Source organism: Lipotes vexillifer, unplaced genomic scaffold, assembly GCF_000442215.2.
Source record: "Lipotes vexillifer unplaced genomic scaffold, Lipotes_vexillifer_v1.1 scaffold216, whole genome shotgun sequence".
NCBI classification, from domain to species: domain Eukaryota; kingdom Metazoa; phylum Chordata; class Mammalia; order Artiodactyla; family Lipotidae; genus Lipotes; species Lipotes vexillifer.
This window is the reverse complement of record NW_006779100.1, coordinates 928372-946334: the sequence shown is the minus strand read 5'-3', so window position 1 is coordinate 946334 and position 17963 is coordinate 928372. Positions and strand designations below refer to the sequence as shown.

Genomic DNA, 17963 nt, shown 5'->3' with positions numbered 1-17963 from the left:
ATAGATATAGTGTGTGTGCACTTATGTATGGAAGACAGGAAGTGTGTGTATACACACACACACGCATACACGGGGAGAGAGAGAAAGTGGGCCACTGTGCAAAATGTTAGCAACTGATGAATCTAGATGAGGTATAGCTGGATGTTCATTGTCTAATTCATGTAAATTTTCTATAGGTTTGAAAGTTTTCAAATTTAAAAGTTGGGAAAAATTTTTTTTTTAAATCCACTTTTCACTCTTCAAAAGTAGTGGGTTTTCTACATGAATCGAAAATGTTCCTGGGAGAGTTCTACCTTTGTGCACATTTTAGAAGAAATAAAGCCCAGATAAGGGCTTCCCTGGTGGCGCAGTGGTTGAGAATCCTCCTGCCAATGCAGGGGACATGGGTTTGAGCCCTGGTCTGGGAAGATCCCACATGCTGTGGAGGAACTCAGCCCATGCGCCACAACTACTGAGCCTACACTCTAGAGCCCGCGAGCCACAACTGCTGAGCCTGTGCGCCGAGAGACTGTGCTCTGTAACAAGAGAAGCCACTGCAATGAGAAGCCCACGCACCACAACAAAGAGTAGCCCCCGCTCGCCACAACTAGAGAAAGCCCGTGGGCAGCAACGAAGACCCAGTGCAGCCAAAAATAAATACATTTAATAAACAAAAGCCCAGATAATACAAACAAAAGCGCCAATGTCCCCACTGACCATCTGTGCACTCTGGAAGGAATGAAGGAAGCTGAGAAGGCAACTCAGCTGGACCCCAGGAAAGAGAGCTATCCAGCCCGAATGCCGGGTCTGGCCTTGCCACTAATGAGACTGCTGGAAAACTCACTTCCCCACCTCTGTGCCTTGGTTTTTCTCTTTCAAATGAGGAAGTTGTACTAACTACTGAAATTCAATGGAAGCAACAAGTATTTTTGAGCACCTCCCAGGTGCCAGGGACGTCCCCGCTGTCAGAGATTTCAGCCTGCTGGAAGGCAGCCTGTACATGGGGCAGGACAATGAGACCAGTGTTCCGAAAGGGGAAGTGGGGCTGCTGTGAGACGTGTGGCAATAGGGTTCACCCTAACTGACGGGAAGAGGGGAGACTCCTTCCTCTTTAGAAAGTGACGTTGAAGTCGAAACCTTAAATTGTTTAGAGGTTAGTCAAAAGGAAGATGGCCAGGAAAACACTCTAGGTTGAAGGAAGAAAATGTTCAAAGGCTCTCAGATGGGAAAGAGGAACTGAAAGAAATCTCAAGTGGCTGAAATGTTAGAGAAATAGATCACCCAGGTCTCTGCTCTGTGATTCTTTGTCCGTTCAAGTGAGGTGGAGAAAGACATTGAGTGTTTTCATTTCAGTGGAGGCCCAGAGGGTTGGGAGGGTCTTTAAGACAGTCTCTGCTCTTTATGAGATTTTCCTTTGATTCCCCCAGTCAGAAGACAAACAATGTCACCAGGGTGTCTTTCCTGAGGCTTCCTGACTGCCCAGATGAAGACGTGGTTGCTTTCTCTTCTGGCTCCTAAAGCACCTTGAAAATGTTTTTCAGCACCTGCTGGGTTGTATATTAAGGGTCGATCTACTAGTCTGCCTTTTTTTTTTTAACACGACCCATGAGCTCTGTTGACTGTACTCTGTTAAGTTCTGAGAATGACAAAATCAGTAAAGGCAGTAAGTTCCACCTTCAAGGAACTTATAGTCCAGAGGGGAAGAAAGAGAAGTAAACAGGCAATAACAAAACTACTTGAAGAGGCAAATTGGCATTCTTAGGAGTCCCTCAGCGGGGCAGAGAACAGACGCAAGAGATGGAGACAAAGTCCCAGTGAAATGGAATGTCTGGTTTTGGTTGGTTTCTGAGGCCTAGTTGAATCTGTCTTTGGGTTGCCCAAGGATACTTCTGTACTCTTATATTAAATCCTCTTTTCCCTTTTGACTTATTAGTACAAGGAGATTTCTGTTACTTGAATCGGTCCTGACTAATGAAGTTCTCCAAAAGAGGTAATATCTATGCTGTGTCCTGTAGAAGGTACTTGGGTTGGGGTGGGGTGGGGAGACAGAGTGTGTACAAAGGCCCAGAGACAAGAGAGAACATGGCCTGTTCTGGAAATTACAAATAATTGAATATGGCTAGAGCACAGATTGTTGGGGGCAGGAGGGGGCTCAGCTTCCAATAATGATGGAGGAGCTCATATCAGAACAACCATTCCACAGATAACAATTAGAAACTCTGTACAGATTATAACAAAAATTATCTGGAGGCCTTGGAAAATAACCTAAAGCAGGCAGAGAGGAGTTGGCACTAGGAAGCAAGGAATGGCAGGGGTGAGTTTCTCATTTTTTCGCTTTTCACCTGATGGCAGGCCCCAGTCAGTGCCTCAGGGAGCACTAAAATTCTGATGGAAACCTGCAGTCTTACTGGTTGAAAAATAGAGGACAGAGTTTAGGGCAACTTTAGCAGCAGGGAAGTCTTAGAGAAGAGGGCTACAGAAGGGGAGCCCTGAATTCTATTATCTGCCTGCTCTCTGGAGGAACATAACAGAATCCAGATGTTTGACATTCATAATATCAGGATGCAACCCTAAATTAGTAGACATATGAAGAAACAAGAAAATATGAATTGTACTCAAGAGAAAAAAAATCAATCAGTGGAAACTGATTCCAAGATGCCCCAGATATTGGAATTAGGCAAGAATTTTAAAGCAGCTATTATACCTATGCTCAACAAGTAAAGGAAAATATGATCATAATGAATATACGGATATGAAATTTCAATGGAGAAATAGAAACTATAAAAAAGAACCAAATGGAAATTCTAGAACTAAAAAATACAGTATGTGAAAAAAAAATTCAGCTCAACAGTAAATTGGAAATGACTGAGAGTCAGTGAACTTGAAAATATATCTATGGTAATTATCCATTCTGAAAAACAGGGGGAAGTAAAGGATTGAAGAAGTAAAAAGAGAGGACTTCCCTGGCGGTGCAGTGGTTGGGACTCTGAGCCTCCACTGTAGGAGATGTGGGTTTGATCCCTTGTCAGGGAACTAAGATCCCACATGCCATGTGGCATGGCTGAAAATTTAAAAAAAAAGAAGAAGAAGTAAAAAGAAAACCTCAAAAGCTCTAATTTACATGTTATTGGGGTCCCAGAAAGAGAGAAGAGAGAGGTATTGGGGCAGAAGAAAATATTTGAAAATATATTGATTGAAATGTTACTAGCTTTGGTGAAAAACATGTAGAGACTCAAGAAGCTTGGCAAACTTCACGTATTTAGAATAAATACAAAGAAAACTACATTCAGGTACATTACTGCCAATCTGCTGAAAACCAAAGATAAAGAACAGATTTTGAAAGCAGCCAGAGAAAAATGATACATTACATACAAGGAAATGTTGTTTCTTATCAGAAACAAAGAAAAAAAAATGAATGGACTTCCCTGGTGGTTCAGTGGTCAAGACTCTGAGTTTCCACTGCAGGGGGCGCAGGTTTGATCCCTGGTCCGGAAACTAAGATCCCGCATGCTGGGCGGGGCAGCCAAAAATAAAACCCCAAAACAAAAACAAAACAGAAACAAAGGAGGCCAGAAGGTGGAGAGACCTCTTTAAAGCACTAAAAGAAAAAAAAAAAAATCAGAACTCTAGAGAAAATATCTTTCAAGAATAAAGGATATGTAGATCTATATATCTGTAGAGAAAGCAAACAAACAAAAAAAAACTTCAGAAAAAGAATAAAGGCAAAATATCACTGAATTGTACACTTAAAAATGGTAAACTGTTTATATTTTACCCCCCCAAAAAAGTGCAAAGGCAGATTTTATTCTTAAAAAGGCAAACAAAAAATATTTCTGGATAAAGATAATTGTATGTTTCTGACAGAACTGCAGTATAAGAAATACTAAAGGGGCTTCCCTGGTGGCGCAGTGATTGGGAGTCCGCCTGCTGATGCAGGGGACACGGGTTCGTGCCCTGGTCCGGGAAGATCCCACATGCTGCGGAGCGGCTAGGCCCGTGAGCCATGGCCGCTGCGCCTGCGCGTCCAGAGCCTGTGCTCCGCAGCGGGAGAGGCCACAACAGTGAGAGGCCCGCGTACCACGAAAAAAAAAAAGACTAAAGAAAGTTCTTTGGGGTAAAAGAAAATGATACCAAACAGAAACTCTGATCTTTAGGAAGCAATAAAGTGTAATGGAAATGGTAAAGATATAAGTAAATATATGACTGCCTATTTAAAGCAAGAATTACATGTGTTATGGTTTATACCATCTATAGAGATAATGTATATGACAACTACAGCATGAAGGCCTGGAGTAAATCGAACTCTACACTTTCAGGCTTCTTATATTTTACATGAGGTGGTACAAAATTAGGTCTACATAGATTGTGAAAATTCAAGGATGTATACTGTAATCCTTAAAGCAACCACTAAACATATAATGCAAAGAGGTATAGCTAAAAAGCTAACAAGGAAATTAAAACAGAATTTTAAAAAGCATTTGATTAACCCAGAAGAAGGCAGGAAAGGAAGACAAAATGAATATGAAATAGATGAGACAAACTGAAAATAGCAAAAGGGAGACCTTACCATATCAATAATTACATTAAATATTAGTGGATTAAACAGTTAAATTAAAATGCAAGATTGTCAGAGTGGATAAGGAAGCATGACCCAATTGCATGTTGTTAAAAAGACATTTTAAATCTAAAGACATAGGTAGATTGAAGTTATAAGTGTGGAAAAACATATACCATGCAGGCAGTAACAATAAGAAGGTTGGAGAGGCTATACGGAGATCAGATAAAGTATTTTTTCAAGACAAGGAGTAATATCAGAGATAAAAAGTGATGTTTCATAACAATAAAAGGTGTAATTCATCAAAAGACACAACAATCATAGATGTGTATGTGCCTAATAATACAACTCCAAGGTATGTGAAGCCAAAATGGACAAAATTTAAGGGAGAAATAGACAACCATGAATCAAAAAAGAAATCACATGGGAAATTAGAAAGATTTATAACTGAATGATAATAAAAATAAATGTCAAAATTGAAATGATGCAGCTAAAGCACTAATTAAAGGGAAAGGCATAAGAATCAATGACCTACGGCTATACTGTCTAATATGGTAACAGTAGCCACACGTTGCCGTTGAGGATTGAAATGTGATTAATACAACCAAGGAAATGAATTTTTAATTTTACTTCATTTTACCTAATTTAAAATAATTTAAATTTAAAGTAAAAAACGGGGTGTTCCCTGGTGTCTAGTGGTTTGGATTCTGCACTTTCACTGCCATGGCCCATATTCAATCCCTGGTCAGGGAACTGAGATCCTGCAAGCTGTGTTGTGGGGCCAAAATTAAAAAAAAAAAAAAAGTAAAAAATAAAATTAAAAACTGGAGCAGTGTAAGATATTTCTTCTTCAAACACAACTTAGTTGTTTTGGTAAGACATATTTTAATTTAACCATTGCAGTGTATAAGATATTGATTATTTCAGTTGTGGAAAAAAATTTAATGATGAGGAAAAGACTAAAAACTAAATTTTATAAAAAGTGAAGTATCTTCAGTTAAGCTGCCAAACAATTACCTGTAGAATATGATGTTTTTTCCTAATAATGTCAAAGATCAGCTGATTCAAAATTTGAAAAAATGCAGGCACTTTTCTTTAGTTTTAGGTGAGTTGTGTAATACAAGACTAACAATGAATAATTTGGGTACGTTTTGTTTCAAAGGACTTTTAAATTTATGAGGAAATATCAATCCACTGCCTAAAAATCAAACTGATGGTGTAGATATTTTTGAATCTTTTACACCTGTAAGAGAAGAATTTCAGGTAGATATGGAAAACCTAATTTTTATTGTGACAGATGGTTCTTTAGCTATGTTAGGTCAAAAATTCAAATACTGAAATTTTAAAATAAGAGGCTGATGATTCTCTTATGATTTTGTTCCATTGTATGACACAAAGTAAAAATATTTATGTTCAGTTTTCTGAAACAGACTATGAAAACTGTCATGGATACAGTTGTTAAAATTGTTCAGCATGTACATGAAAATGCTATGAATCACTGCCAGTCTATAGAACTGTTGAAAGAAATGGAAGACAATTCAGTGATCTCATATTCTTTGCCAATGCTTTTGGTTGAGTTCTGGACAAGTTTTACAATTATTTAGTGTACTCTTAATTTCAACTCAAGATTTTCTTGAAACCAAAAGAATGCTTGCAAAATAGTCGATAATCAAAGACCTAAGGCAGTGTGATTATGTTTTCTCACTTATATCCCACTGCATATGAATGAGCTAATTTTGAAACTCTTCGAAAGGTTAATTTGTGACTTAGCTAAGCAGTTACAGGAATTTATGTTGCCATGAAAACATTTAATAATACAAATCAGTAGGAACAATTTTATACACTTTTCTAACATGAATCAATATGCAGAACACTTTAATTATAATCAGTAGTAACATGTAAATTGTCCAAAAATACTATAAGAAAAATTTGCAGGATACTTTATTGATATTGAAGTTTCTCTTAAATTTATGCACTATCCCTTTGAAATAATATTGAGTTTACACTAGAGTTCATGAATTTATTCAACTTGGAGAGGCACAGTTTTCAAACTAATATGCTTTTGCTTTAAAAGAGTTAAATCAATTTTCCCCAAAAGATGAAACAGTTCTGTCAATACAATGTGATATTAAATGGTTTGTTTTCTTATTGTTGAGTTTTGAGAGTTCTTTGTGGATTCTGAATACTAGTCCTTTGACAGATATAGGATTTGCAAATATTCTCCAATCTGTAGCTTTTCATTCTTTTAACAGTGCCAGTGTAGCCTTTTTTAAGTCAAGGCATTGAGGTCAGGGTTTGTGACTTCCTTCGTTTAATGATGATTTTTGCTGGTGACAAGGTTTGGCATTAAAAATATGTTTTGGCTTATATTTGGGTGTTTTGAGTTCATATAAAGTAGAGTGGAAATAAGGGTGATGTATGTCTTGTGAAAATTAATAAAGGGAAACCTCACTAAACTGGAGTCAGGAGGCCAGAAGGGGGAAGCTCTATCATGTACATACCACTCCACATCAATACATATCCTAATAGGAAGAGAAGTACCTTGCATCTCCAGCAGGAGGTGACACCACTTTACTTCTGCCAGCAGGAGGAAGAAAACATTTTTTCCTTGCCTGGCAATAGCTCAGCCAATAAAAAGCCACTATACTTCAAACTCCCAATTTCCTCCAAAGGACCTTTAGTTTCTAGAAGCCCCTCCCAACTTGCCCTTCTCTATAAAAGAGTTTCCTGTCCTTTGCTTAACTGGACTTGCATGTGGCTCACCATAGTTCCATGTCCTGAATTGCAAATCTTTGCTGCTCCCAAATAAACCCGTTTTCCTGGTAAAATTAAATGGTTGTTCAATTATTTTAGGTTAGCAGTTTACTGACTTCTGTCTTCCCCTGACAAAATATGGTTTGTCCCTTAAGGAATCCAATGAGAGCAAAGCAAAGAAAGGAGCACTGATAGAATATATTAATGGCAGTTGCACACAAACTCCTTTCCCATCTAACTTAGCATTAGAACTCAGCATCACAGGAACGTGTATTAACACATCTACTTGAATTTAACAATGATGTCAGATTCTCTGATAGAAAATGAAGCTGATTTGATGGGCTTGACTATGAGAACTGGCACCTCCAGTTAGATTCTGTCGCCCATATTTTGCATGTATTGAATGAGCTAAATTTGCACCTCTAAACTTTTGAAGGAAATATATTTCAAGCACTTAAGACAAAAATACCTTTCCAAAAGAAATTAAATTAACAAAGGTGTATTTAAATGAACAATATTCTAATTTTCCTAGCCCTTTCTGAGTATATCAGGTTAAACAAAATGCCTCTAAGTAAGAGTAACTGGTATAATTGATAGTAGTTTGATAAGCCTTGGTAAAGTCTTTTTAGCCTACCTCCCAGAAAATAAGAAAGTGGATAATTCTAATGACTTTTGCAATGCAGGTGGTTTCAAATTCTCTGCTTTCAACAAAAAATAAAGGAAAATCTAATCAAGTTGTCAGCTGAGAGATTATTAAAAATAATTTCTGGTGATGAATCACTGTTATTGTTTTTGCATATATAGATACAGTCATTCCTCAGTATCTGCACGGGATGAGTTCCAGGACCCCCGTGGATAACAAAATCCTTGGATGCTCAACTTCCTGATATGAAATGGCATTCCATGCAAGGTAGGTTGAATTTATGGATATGGAACCTGCTGATACAGAGGGCTGACTATATTTCAGAAAGTGTTCAATAAAATGTGTGACATTTTGTCATCTATTTATATATGTGAACAAGGTTTTTCAGCATTAGCATTTATTAAAAAATAGAAATAGAATTTATTGTTGAACCTTGTCTAATGTTAGTGTTAAGTAATGTTCATCACTCATATAACTCAATAGCAAAACCTCCCACAAATAATCCAATTAAAAAATGGGCAGAAGACCTATATACTTGTGTATGTGTCTGTGTATATATATATATATATATATATATATATATATATGAATGTTATTCTGCCAAAAAAAAAGAAAAGAAAAAGAAGAAAATCCTACCTTTTGTGACAACATGGATGGAGCTTGAGGGCATTATGCTAAGGGAAGTAAGTCAGACAGGGAAAGACAAATACTGTATGATCTCACTTAAGTGTGGAATCTAAAAACGTTGAGCTCATAGAAATAGAGGGTAGAATGGTGGTAGCCATGGGCTGGGGGTAGGGGATAAGGGGACATGTTAGTCAAAGGGTAAAAACTTATATAAAAATTTATATAATGAATAAATTCTGGGGAGCTAATGTAAAACATGGTGACTATAGTTAACAATACTGTATTGTATACTTGCAAGTTGCTAAGAAAGTAAATCTTAAGTGTTCTCACTGTAAAAAACAAAAGTAATTATGTGACATGATGGAGGTGTTAACTAGCCTTATTGTGGTAAGCATTTTGCAAAATACACATATATCAAATCATCGAATCATACACAATGTTAAATGTCAGTTATATCTCAATAAAGCTGCAGTGGGCAAGTAATGTTCATCCACAGATAAATGTGTTTTTAAAAGAAGATGGACTTTTTTTGTGGTACGCGGGCCTGTCACTCCTGTGGCCTCTCCCGTTGCGGAGCACAGGCTCCGGACGCGCAGACTCAGCGGCCATGGCTCACGGGCCCAGCCGCTCCGCGGCATGTGGGATCTTCCCGGACCGGGGCACAAACCCGCGTCCCCTGCATCGGCAGGCGGACTCTCAACCACTGCGCCACCAGGGAAGCCCAAAATTTACTTTTTGTTTAACAATTATTTATATAAATTTACAATATTTTTTGTTTTGATTGATAGTAATAATTGCAATGATAATTCAATCCAGGAGAAAAATTTAACAAGAGCCTTTGGTCACAGGAAGTAAAAAAGAGGGACTTCCCTGGAGTTCCAGTGGTTAAGACTCCCTGCAGTTTCGACCCCTGGTAGGGGGAAGCAGGGCCAAAGAAGTAAAAAAGGTTGAAAATTCAATACATATACATATTTTTGTTGCAGAAAATTATAACAAAGTGACGAAAGTGATCACAAAGTTATAAAAGACTTTTGTCCTAAAATATACTCCTTAGAATAGAGTTCTGTGAGGAAAGTGGAATGGAAATACAAGTTCAAGATGAAAGAATGATAAAATTTCTGATGGAAAGGAAGAAATTGTTCATGTATTTTTCCAGCTAGGGCTGACCCCTCCTACCCCTCCCTCCTTTCTTGTAACCACTGCATGTGTTTGCAAAAAAACTTTTAGGAGGTGTCCAATAAAAAAAAAAGTTTGAAGACCACTGGTTAATCTACTCTTTCAAGAAATTTGGGGTGTACCTGGAGGGGTGGGATAGGGAGGGTGGGAGGGAGGGAGACAAAGAGGGAAGAGACATGGGAACATATGTATATGTATAACTGATTCACTCTGTTATAAAGCAGAAACTAACACCATTGTAAAGCAATTATACCCCAATAAAGATGTTAAAAAAAAAAGAAAAGAAATTTGGGGTGTAATGGAGAAGAGAAGGACGGGTGGCTAGAAGGAGGCTTATATCAAAGGAAATTTTATTTGTTAAGATGGAAGATTTAAGCAAATGTGCCTGGAATTGTGCTTCTTTTCCAGAAAAGACAGGCGCAGAGAAGCTATGAGTTTACTTCAGATGAGAAGTCTCTGGAACAAAATCCAGGTAATCGATCAGTCAGGATAGGCTAGGTTATGCTGCAGCAACAAGCACCCACTAAATCTCAGTAACTTAAACATATCTCAGGTTTATTTCTCTCCTTTACTGCATGTCCTAGTGTGGGCCGGCAGGGGCCACCAAATTACGATTTCATGTCTACAGTTAGGGCAGCTGGCAGAAAAAGATGCAACGACTTCCTAGCTTTTTAAGCTGATGTGAAGTTGAAGTATTAGTTCTAGGTGTTTCAAGAGTGTCAGAGAAGTGCCAATCCTACCAAGTACCTAGGCGGGGAAAGAGCTGGAAACTTGGATGCACAGTGCTAAGGACTACTTTCTGTCATTTCCAGTATTGGAAATAGACACAAATTTGTATTATCTGGTACGTACTGTGACACCAGGCAATATGGGGTAAAATAAAATATAAGACATTTTTAGTTCATTTCAACAGATCACGGAGATACAGGCCCTGTTCTCTGCCATTCAGTTATTGCTGTGTAAGACTGTAAGTTCCTTTGTCTCTTGGGGACTTTGCTCTTCCAGCTCTTACATTTTCTACTTGTAATGCACTTGGGACTGGAATAAGAGAGGAGGAAGAGAGCAAGCCCCACCAGAGTTAGGTCTGTTACCTGAAGAAAACACACTTTGGCACTTTCCTGGTGGCACAGTGGTTAAGAATCTGCCTGCCAATGCAGGGGACACGGGTTCAAGCCCTGGTCCAGGAAGATCCCACATGCCATGGAGCAACTAAGCCCGAGTGCCACAACTACTAAGCCGGCACTCTAGAGCCCGAGAGCCACAACTATTGAGCCCACGTGCCACAACTACTGAAGCCTGCACACCTAGAGCCCTGTGTTCCACAAGAGAAGCCACTTGCAATGAGAAGCCCAGAGCAGCCCCTGCTCACTGCAACTAGAGAAAGCCCAGGCGCAGCAACGAAGACCCAATGCAGCCAATAAATAAACAAATAAATGAATAAAAAATTTAAAAAATTAAATTATAAGAAAAAAAAGAAAACAAACTTTAGTATTTTTGTCCTGAAGTCTATTGGCTAATGTGCTTTCAGTCAGCAGAGAGCAGTAAGGAAACAGTGGCTCAATTCTGCATTGTAATAGCGATTTTAAAAGTCTAGAGGTCACTCAACTTTGGCTGCACGTTAGAATCATCTGGGGGAGGTTTTTAAAAATACCCCGCTGGGGCTCCACCCCAGACAATGAAATCAGACTCTCTGGCAGTGGAGGCCGAACAACATCGGTATTTTTAAAGAGTTTCACAGCTCTCCGCACCGAGTATTCTTCAACCCCTCACTACTTGTTGGAGTGGTTGGATGACACCTAGTGGGCGCATTCTCAGAAAAGAGTTCTTAAATCGAATCCGCTCCTTTTCCTCCTCCCAAGAGTTGTTGGGGTAGGTATCTATCTATCTATCTATCTAATCTATCTAATCTATCTTATCTATTATCTATCTAATTTTTTTTTGTGTGTGGTACGCGGGCCTCTCACTGTTGTGGCCTCTACTGTTGCGGAGCACAGGCTCCGGACGCGCAGGCTCAGCGGCCATGGCTCACGGGCCCAGCCGCTCCGCGGCATGTGGGATCTTCCCGGACCGGGGCACGAACCCATGTCCACTGCATCGGCAGGCGGACTCTCAACCCCTGTGCCACCAGGGAAGCCCCTTCTATCTAATCTATCTACCTATCTATTATCTATCTATCTAATCTATTATCTATCTATTATCTAATCCATCTACCTATTATCTATCTATCTATTATCTATCTATTATCTATCGATCTATCTTTACCTATCTATTATCTATTATTTTTTATCTACCTACCTATTATCTAGTTAATCTACCTATCTAATCTATTATCTATCTACCTATTATCTATCTAATCTATCTAGCTAATCTATTATCTATCTATCTAATCTATTATCTATCTACCTATCCAATCTATCTATTATCTGTCTACTTACCTATTATCTATCTAATCTATTATCTATCTAATCTATCTATTATCTATCTACCTATTTATTATCTACCTATCTATATCTATCTATCTATCTATCTATCATCTATCTATCTATCTATATCTTTTGGCCACACCGTGGGGCATGTGGGATCTTAGTTGCCCGACCAGCGGTCGAACCCGCGCCCCCTGCAGTGTTAGCGGGGGTCCCAACCACTGGACCGCCAGGGAAGTCCCAGGGTTGCACTTTGATGGGAGTGGGGGACATCAAGCTAAAGAAAATCTTTGGGACATCAGCGGGTTTCTAACGGCCGGGGCGAGCGCATTTCCCAGCGCATAAATCAGCTTGCAAAAGGACTGGAAAAAAGGAAACAAGGGTGGACCCAAGCTGCAGCGAAGGAGGAGGGGACAGGGAGAGCGAGGGAGGAGCAGGAGGAGACGTAGCCGCAGGGCTGGCAGCCCCCGGCGTAGCCCTGACTTCCGCGCGCCAACCCCGGGGGTGGGCGGAGCGGCGGCGGTCTGGGGACCAGGGCGGGCCTGGACGCCTGCCCGGCCGTCCCCATGTGACTGGCCGAGGACGACCTGGGCTGCATCATCTGTCACGAGCTGCTGGCCCGGCCCGCCACGCTCTCCTGCGGCCACAGCTTCTGTCACAACTGCCTGATCGGTCTGTGGGGCGCAGGGCGCCACGGGTCCTGCCCCACCTGCCGCGAGGGCGCCGAGCGGCCGCTGCAGCTGCGGAAGAACACGATGCTGCAGGACCTGGAGGACAAGTACAGTCGGGAGGCGCGCGAGCTAGAGGGCCCGAACCCAGCGCCCGGACCCCCGCGCCGCACCGCGCAGCTGCCGGTAGGAAGACGGGACCAGAGACTGCCCTCTGACCTCCATCCGCCCGCGCGCGCCGACTGCATTCCATTATCCCCACGGCGCTTCCTCTCCTCTTGATTGTATTTTCACGTTACTTTTCGCAGTCTGAACGTAGAACCCGTCCTTTGGAAAGTTCAGAAAAATATGAAGAAGCAGAAAAAAAAAAAAATCAAAATCAGAAATCCTATCAACCTAGGCGCTATCCACCCTGGCCTCTTTCCACTTATTTCCAGTCTTTCTGCACCCACTCTGTCTCTCTGACAATTTTTAATTGTGCTAAAATATGTTTACATTATATAACATAAAATTTGCCATTTAACCATTTTAAAATATACAATTCAGTGGCATTATATTTACAGTGCTGTGCAACCATCACCACTATCTAGTTCCAAAACTTTTTCATCACCACAAACAAGCTTTGTACCCATGAAGCAATAATTTCTCCCTCCCCTGCCCTCCAGCCCCTGGTAACCTCTATTGTACTTTCTGTCTCTGTGACTTTGCCTACTCTAGATATTTCATAGAAGTGGAATCATACAATATTTGTCACTTTGTTTCTGGCTTTGGCTTCTTTCACTTGCTATAATGTTTTCAAGATTCATTCATGTCGTAGCATGTATCTGAACTTCATTCCTTTTTGTGGCTGAATAATAATTCCCTTGTATGATTATACCACTTTTTTTTTTTGAATCCATTCAAATATCGATGGACATTTGGATTGTTTCCACCTTTGGGTTATTGCGAGTAATGTTGCAGTGAACGTTAATGTACAAGTATCCGAGTTCCTATATTCAGTTATTTTGGGTAGGAGTAGAATTGTTGGATCATATGGTAATTCTGTGTTTAACTTATTGAGGAACAGCCAAACTGCATTCCACAGCAACAACAATACTTTGCATTCCCATTAACAAAGTAGGATTCCAATTTTCCCCAACTTTTGCTCCTGGGACTTAGGTCTATTTGCTCCTGGTCTATTTGCTTCTGGGACTTAGGTTATTGTCTGTTTCCACCACAGTCTTTTGCCCCAGACACCTGCAAGTTTAACTCCTCTTGCAGAACTTCTGAGTAATACTCACCACCTTTCTGGTCTGAGCTCTGGGTTAGGTGAAACAAAGATGAACACCCTGTGTCATTCCTTCAGGCAGCCCCCAGCCAGGTTAGAACAGACAGACACAATGGTTTGTGAATAAGATCTGCTCTGCTCCTTTGGGAACCAGGACCAGAGTTTCACGCTGGGAATTTTCAATACCATCACTGAGCCAGGAAGGGAATGGGGCAAGGGCAAGTCAAAATGCCACAAAGCTTTCCTACTGCCAGGTTGTGCTTTTTTGATTCAGTGTGTGCCAGAGTTCTGAGAAAGTTGGTTCTGACAGTTTCTGCTTGTCTTGCGCGGTGTGTGTGTGTGTGTGTGTGTGTGTGTGTGTGTGTGTGTGTGTGTGTGTGTTGGGGGGGCAGGGTTGGTGGAGGGTAAAAGAGCTTGGAGCTATCCACTCCTCTTTTTTAAAAAAAATTAATTAATAGACTTTATTTTTTAGAGCAGTTCTAGGCTTATAGAAAATTGAGCAGATAATACAGAAAATTCCAATATACCCCTCATCGTTACCCTTATTATTAACATCTTGCATTAGTTTGGTACACTTGTTACAATTTATGAACCAATATTGATACGTTGTTATTAACTAAAATCCACAGTTTACATCAGGGTTCACTCTCTGTGTTGTACCGTTCTATGGATTTTGAGAAATGCATGAAGTCATGTATCTGTAGTTAACAGTTTTATGCCTTGAAAATCCCCTGCACTCTGCCTCTTTGTACCCCCTCCCTCTCCCCAACCCCTGGCAACCACTGACTTTTTGCTATCTCTTTAGTTTTGCGCTTTCTACAATGTCGTATCTTTGGAATCATACAGTATCTAGCTTTTTCAGGCTAGCTTCCTTCATTAAACAAAATTAAGGTTTGTGGCTTGACAGCTTATTTCTTTTTATTGTCAAATAATATTCCATTGCGTAGATGTCCCACAGTTTATCTATTCACCTTTTGATGGACATATTGGTTATTTCCTTTTTTTTTTTTTTTTTTTTTTTTTTTTTGCAATTATGAATAAAGCTGTTCTCTTCTTTTTGGTTATAAATACAGCATTGGGAGTTCCCTCGTGGTCTAGTGGTTAGGACTGGGTGCTTTCACTGCTGTGGCCCAGGTTCAATCCCTGGTCGGGGAACTGAGATCCTATAAACCAAGTGGTGCAGCCAATAAATAAATAAATAAATAAATAAATAAATAAATAAATAAATAAATAAATAAATACAGCATTATTCCTCAGGTCCTTAAAACTCTTTGTTAGTATAGTTTATAGCGACTGAATATACTTTGCATTGGCTTTTAAATTAAAATGATTGCCTATGGATGGTAGGATATCGGATAATTTAAAACATTTCTTCTTTTGCATTCTCTGCATTTTCTAAATTCACCACAATGAGTGTGCAGTTCTTTTATGGATGGAAAAAGCAACACACTTACTTTTTATTTGGTTTTTTTTTTTTTTTTGGCAAGATAACCTATACCTTCTGAGCCAGAGCTCTAGTAAGTTATCAAAAGGGGGAAGGAAGTCAACCTCCAAGTCATCAGGATTTGTCTTTCCTTTTTCTATCTCCTGCCCTTGAGGCTTACGACATTCTCTCTATTGACTCCAGCTGATTCTATGGCAATGCTTAGGAGCGGGGTGTCCATAAGGCTTCCTGCAGCTGGGTTTGATAAGGAGTTTTATATTCAGCATCATGATAAGTTTGCATTCCAAACCAGTGTCTGGGATTCTCAGGGAAAGCTCTTTGGGGCTCTTTGACCACATCAACAAGAATGTAGGAAGTTATTCACCCTCTGGATTACCAATAGAGGTAGGTCCATTATCACTCTTTGAGGAGGTACCAGACTCTTTATCCCTTTACTCCAGAGTACAGGAGCAAATTCAAGGCCATTGTCCATTTGCCCAATGCGTGGAGAGGGCTGCCTATATCAAATTATCCAGCATTCTCTGAGTCAAAGCCGTATGCCTAGAGTTCCCCCCTGATGCCCTTGGATGTTACGTAAGCATGCCAATAGAGTAAGTTTTCCTAGATGGACCATGGCCTTGTGTTCTCCAGTTTCATGGCTTTTGGGAGATCTCCTTGATGGAGTATATATATACAATTCCATTAAGTACACAGTTCAATACAGAAAAGCTTTCCTTATCACTCTTAGTCAACCCGTACGACTCATTTTGTAGTAGAGTTTATAGGAGAGATTTTCCATAGCAGGGGCCATTCAGCTTCATTCAACAGAACTGATGGCAGTACTTCCTCATGCAAACTAATCGTTCAAACCTCTAAAGATTTCTCTGGCTTGGAGACTTATGATATAGCTACCCTGGAGTCCGTCTAATTCTACTTTTGTATATTAACATGTTTGCTTCTGTTGCTGTTTTCCTCAGCCCCCTGTTAGATATGCCACACAATAACTGTTTCACATCTAGAGGGGCTGACTGCTAATGGCTCTAAGAAAATCACAAAGGGGGCTTGTTCTGCTTTCCCTTCTGGATGCACTTTCCTTGTTTCCAAGGAAAGAGTCCGTTGCCCTGTTAGCTGCATCAAAGTCCCATGGGGGGTAGGATGCCCTGTCTGTCTCCAGGATAATCTGTTATTGCTGCTCCTCCTGATGGCTCAAAAAGACTTCCAGGTTAGTAAAAAGCTTGTGTTTTGAGCATTCTTATCTTCTTTAGATGTCCTTTCACTGCAGATTCACTGCCCTACAGCTTCTAAGTGTGAGTGTATAACTTTCCCAACTATCCAGTCAGTGATCATCTTAATTGGCTGGTGACTTGCTACTGTCCCCAGCAGTGAGGTTTTCTGATGACAGGAGTCAGGTAAAATTCTTTCCCAACTTCCAAAATCCCATAACAGTGGAATGAAGGAACCCACACTGGATGCCACTTTGTGCATGGTATACGGTAGCCCACACCACTAATGACACATGGAATTAACAATGAGAAGTTTGATGAGGATGACTTATAAGCAGAGGAGTAGCAGAGTGCACAGGCTCCCCTGAACCAGCACAGTGATGCAGTGAGGTGCAGGTGGCCTAAAGAGCTGGACAGTGAAGTGGAAAGCACTCTGGTAGAATAATGTTTCTAACTGCCTCACACACTTACAGGGAAGGCCAGCAAGGAGTTGGGTGGAAGGGACTTAGTTTTCCACGTAGCAAAGAGATTTTGGTCCAGGAAGTAACTAAGGAGCCCCCTGAGTTCAGCTGGGCTTTGGTTAGTGAGCCGACCTTGCTATCAGGGGAATCCTTACTTCTGTTTAGTTGAACTAATTCATTGTGAAGACCTCAGGAAATGGGAAGGAAATGGACAGCCCCTGGCCATTGGATAGCAAAGGCTTGTCCTTTCTTCAGAAAGTCATGTCTAGATTCTGGTTCAACAGTCATTAATTTCCCCCACTGAGCAACACCTGCCAGTATGTCCATATTGAAAATCCTCCCTGATTCCTGTAGCTCTGGGGCTCAGCTCTTCAACTATTTCACACTCACTGTCTTAGGCTGACACCAAAGGATTTAAAATTAGAAGACATGGTTTTGAGTACATGCTTGGCCATTTGCTAGCCGTGTGGTCTTGGAGAAGGCACCCATCTTCTGATGAATCTGTTTTCTCATCAGTAATTATCTAACTCATGGGACTTCTTTAAGAGGCAAATAAAACAACAGATGTCAATGCTCTTTTCAGATTCCAAGGCACTCTACATGAATTTGCTATGATTATTATTGCTACCTGAAAAATTCTAGGGAATCTTATGGTACATGAATGACACTGTTCCCCTCGCCTTGGAGCAGCTGTTCTGGTTCTGTTTATAGCACATGGGTGAACAGTTTACTCCAAGGGAATAGTTTGCTCATTACAGGATTTT

At 40.4% G+C, this 17963-nt stretch overlaps 1 protein-coding gene across 1 annotated transcript in view; it reads left to right on the top strand.

Annotated features, from left to right (window-relative positions):
- Window positions 1–10602: 10602 nt before the first annotated feature.
- The window catches only part of RNF135 (ring finger protein 135), a 21207-nt gene continuing 13846 nt past the window's right edge, over window positions 10603–17963 (top strand). The window contains 2 exon segments of the mRNA XM_007452462.1: window positions 10603–10607; window positions 12693–13011. Of these exon segments, the coding sequence (XP_007452524.1) occupies window positions 10603–10607; window positions 12693–13011 (324 nt within the window).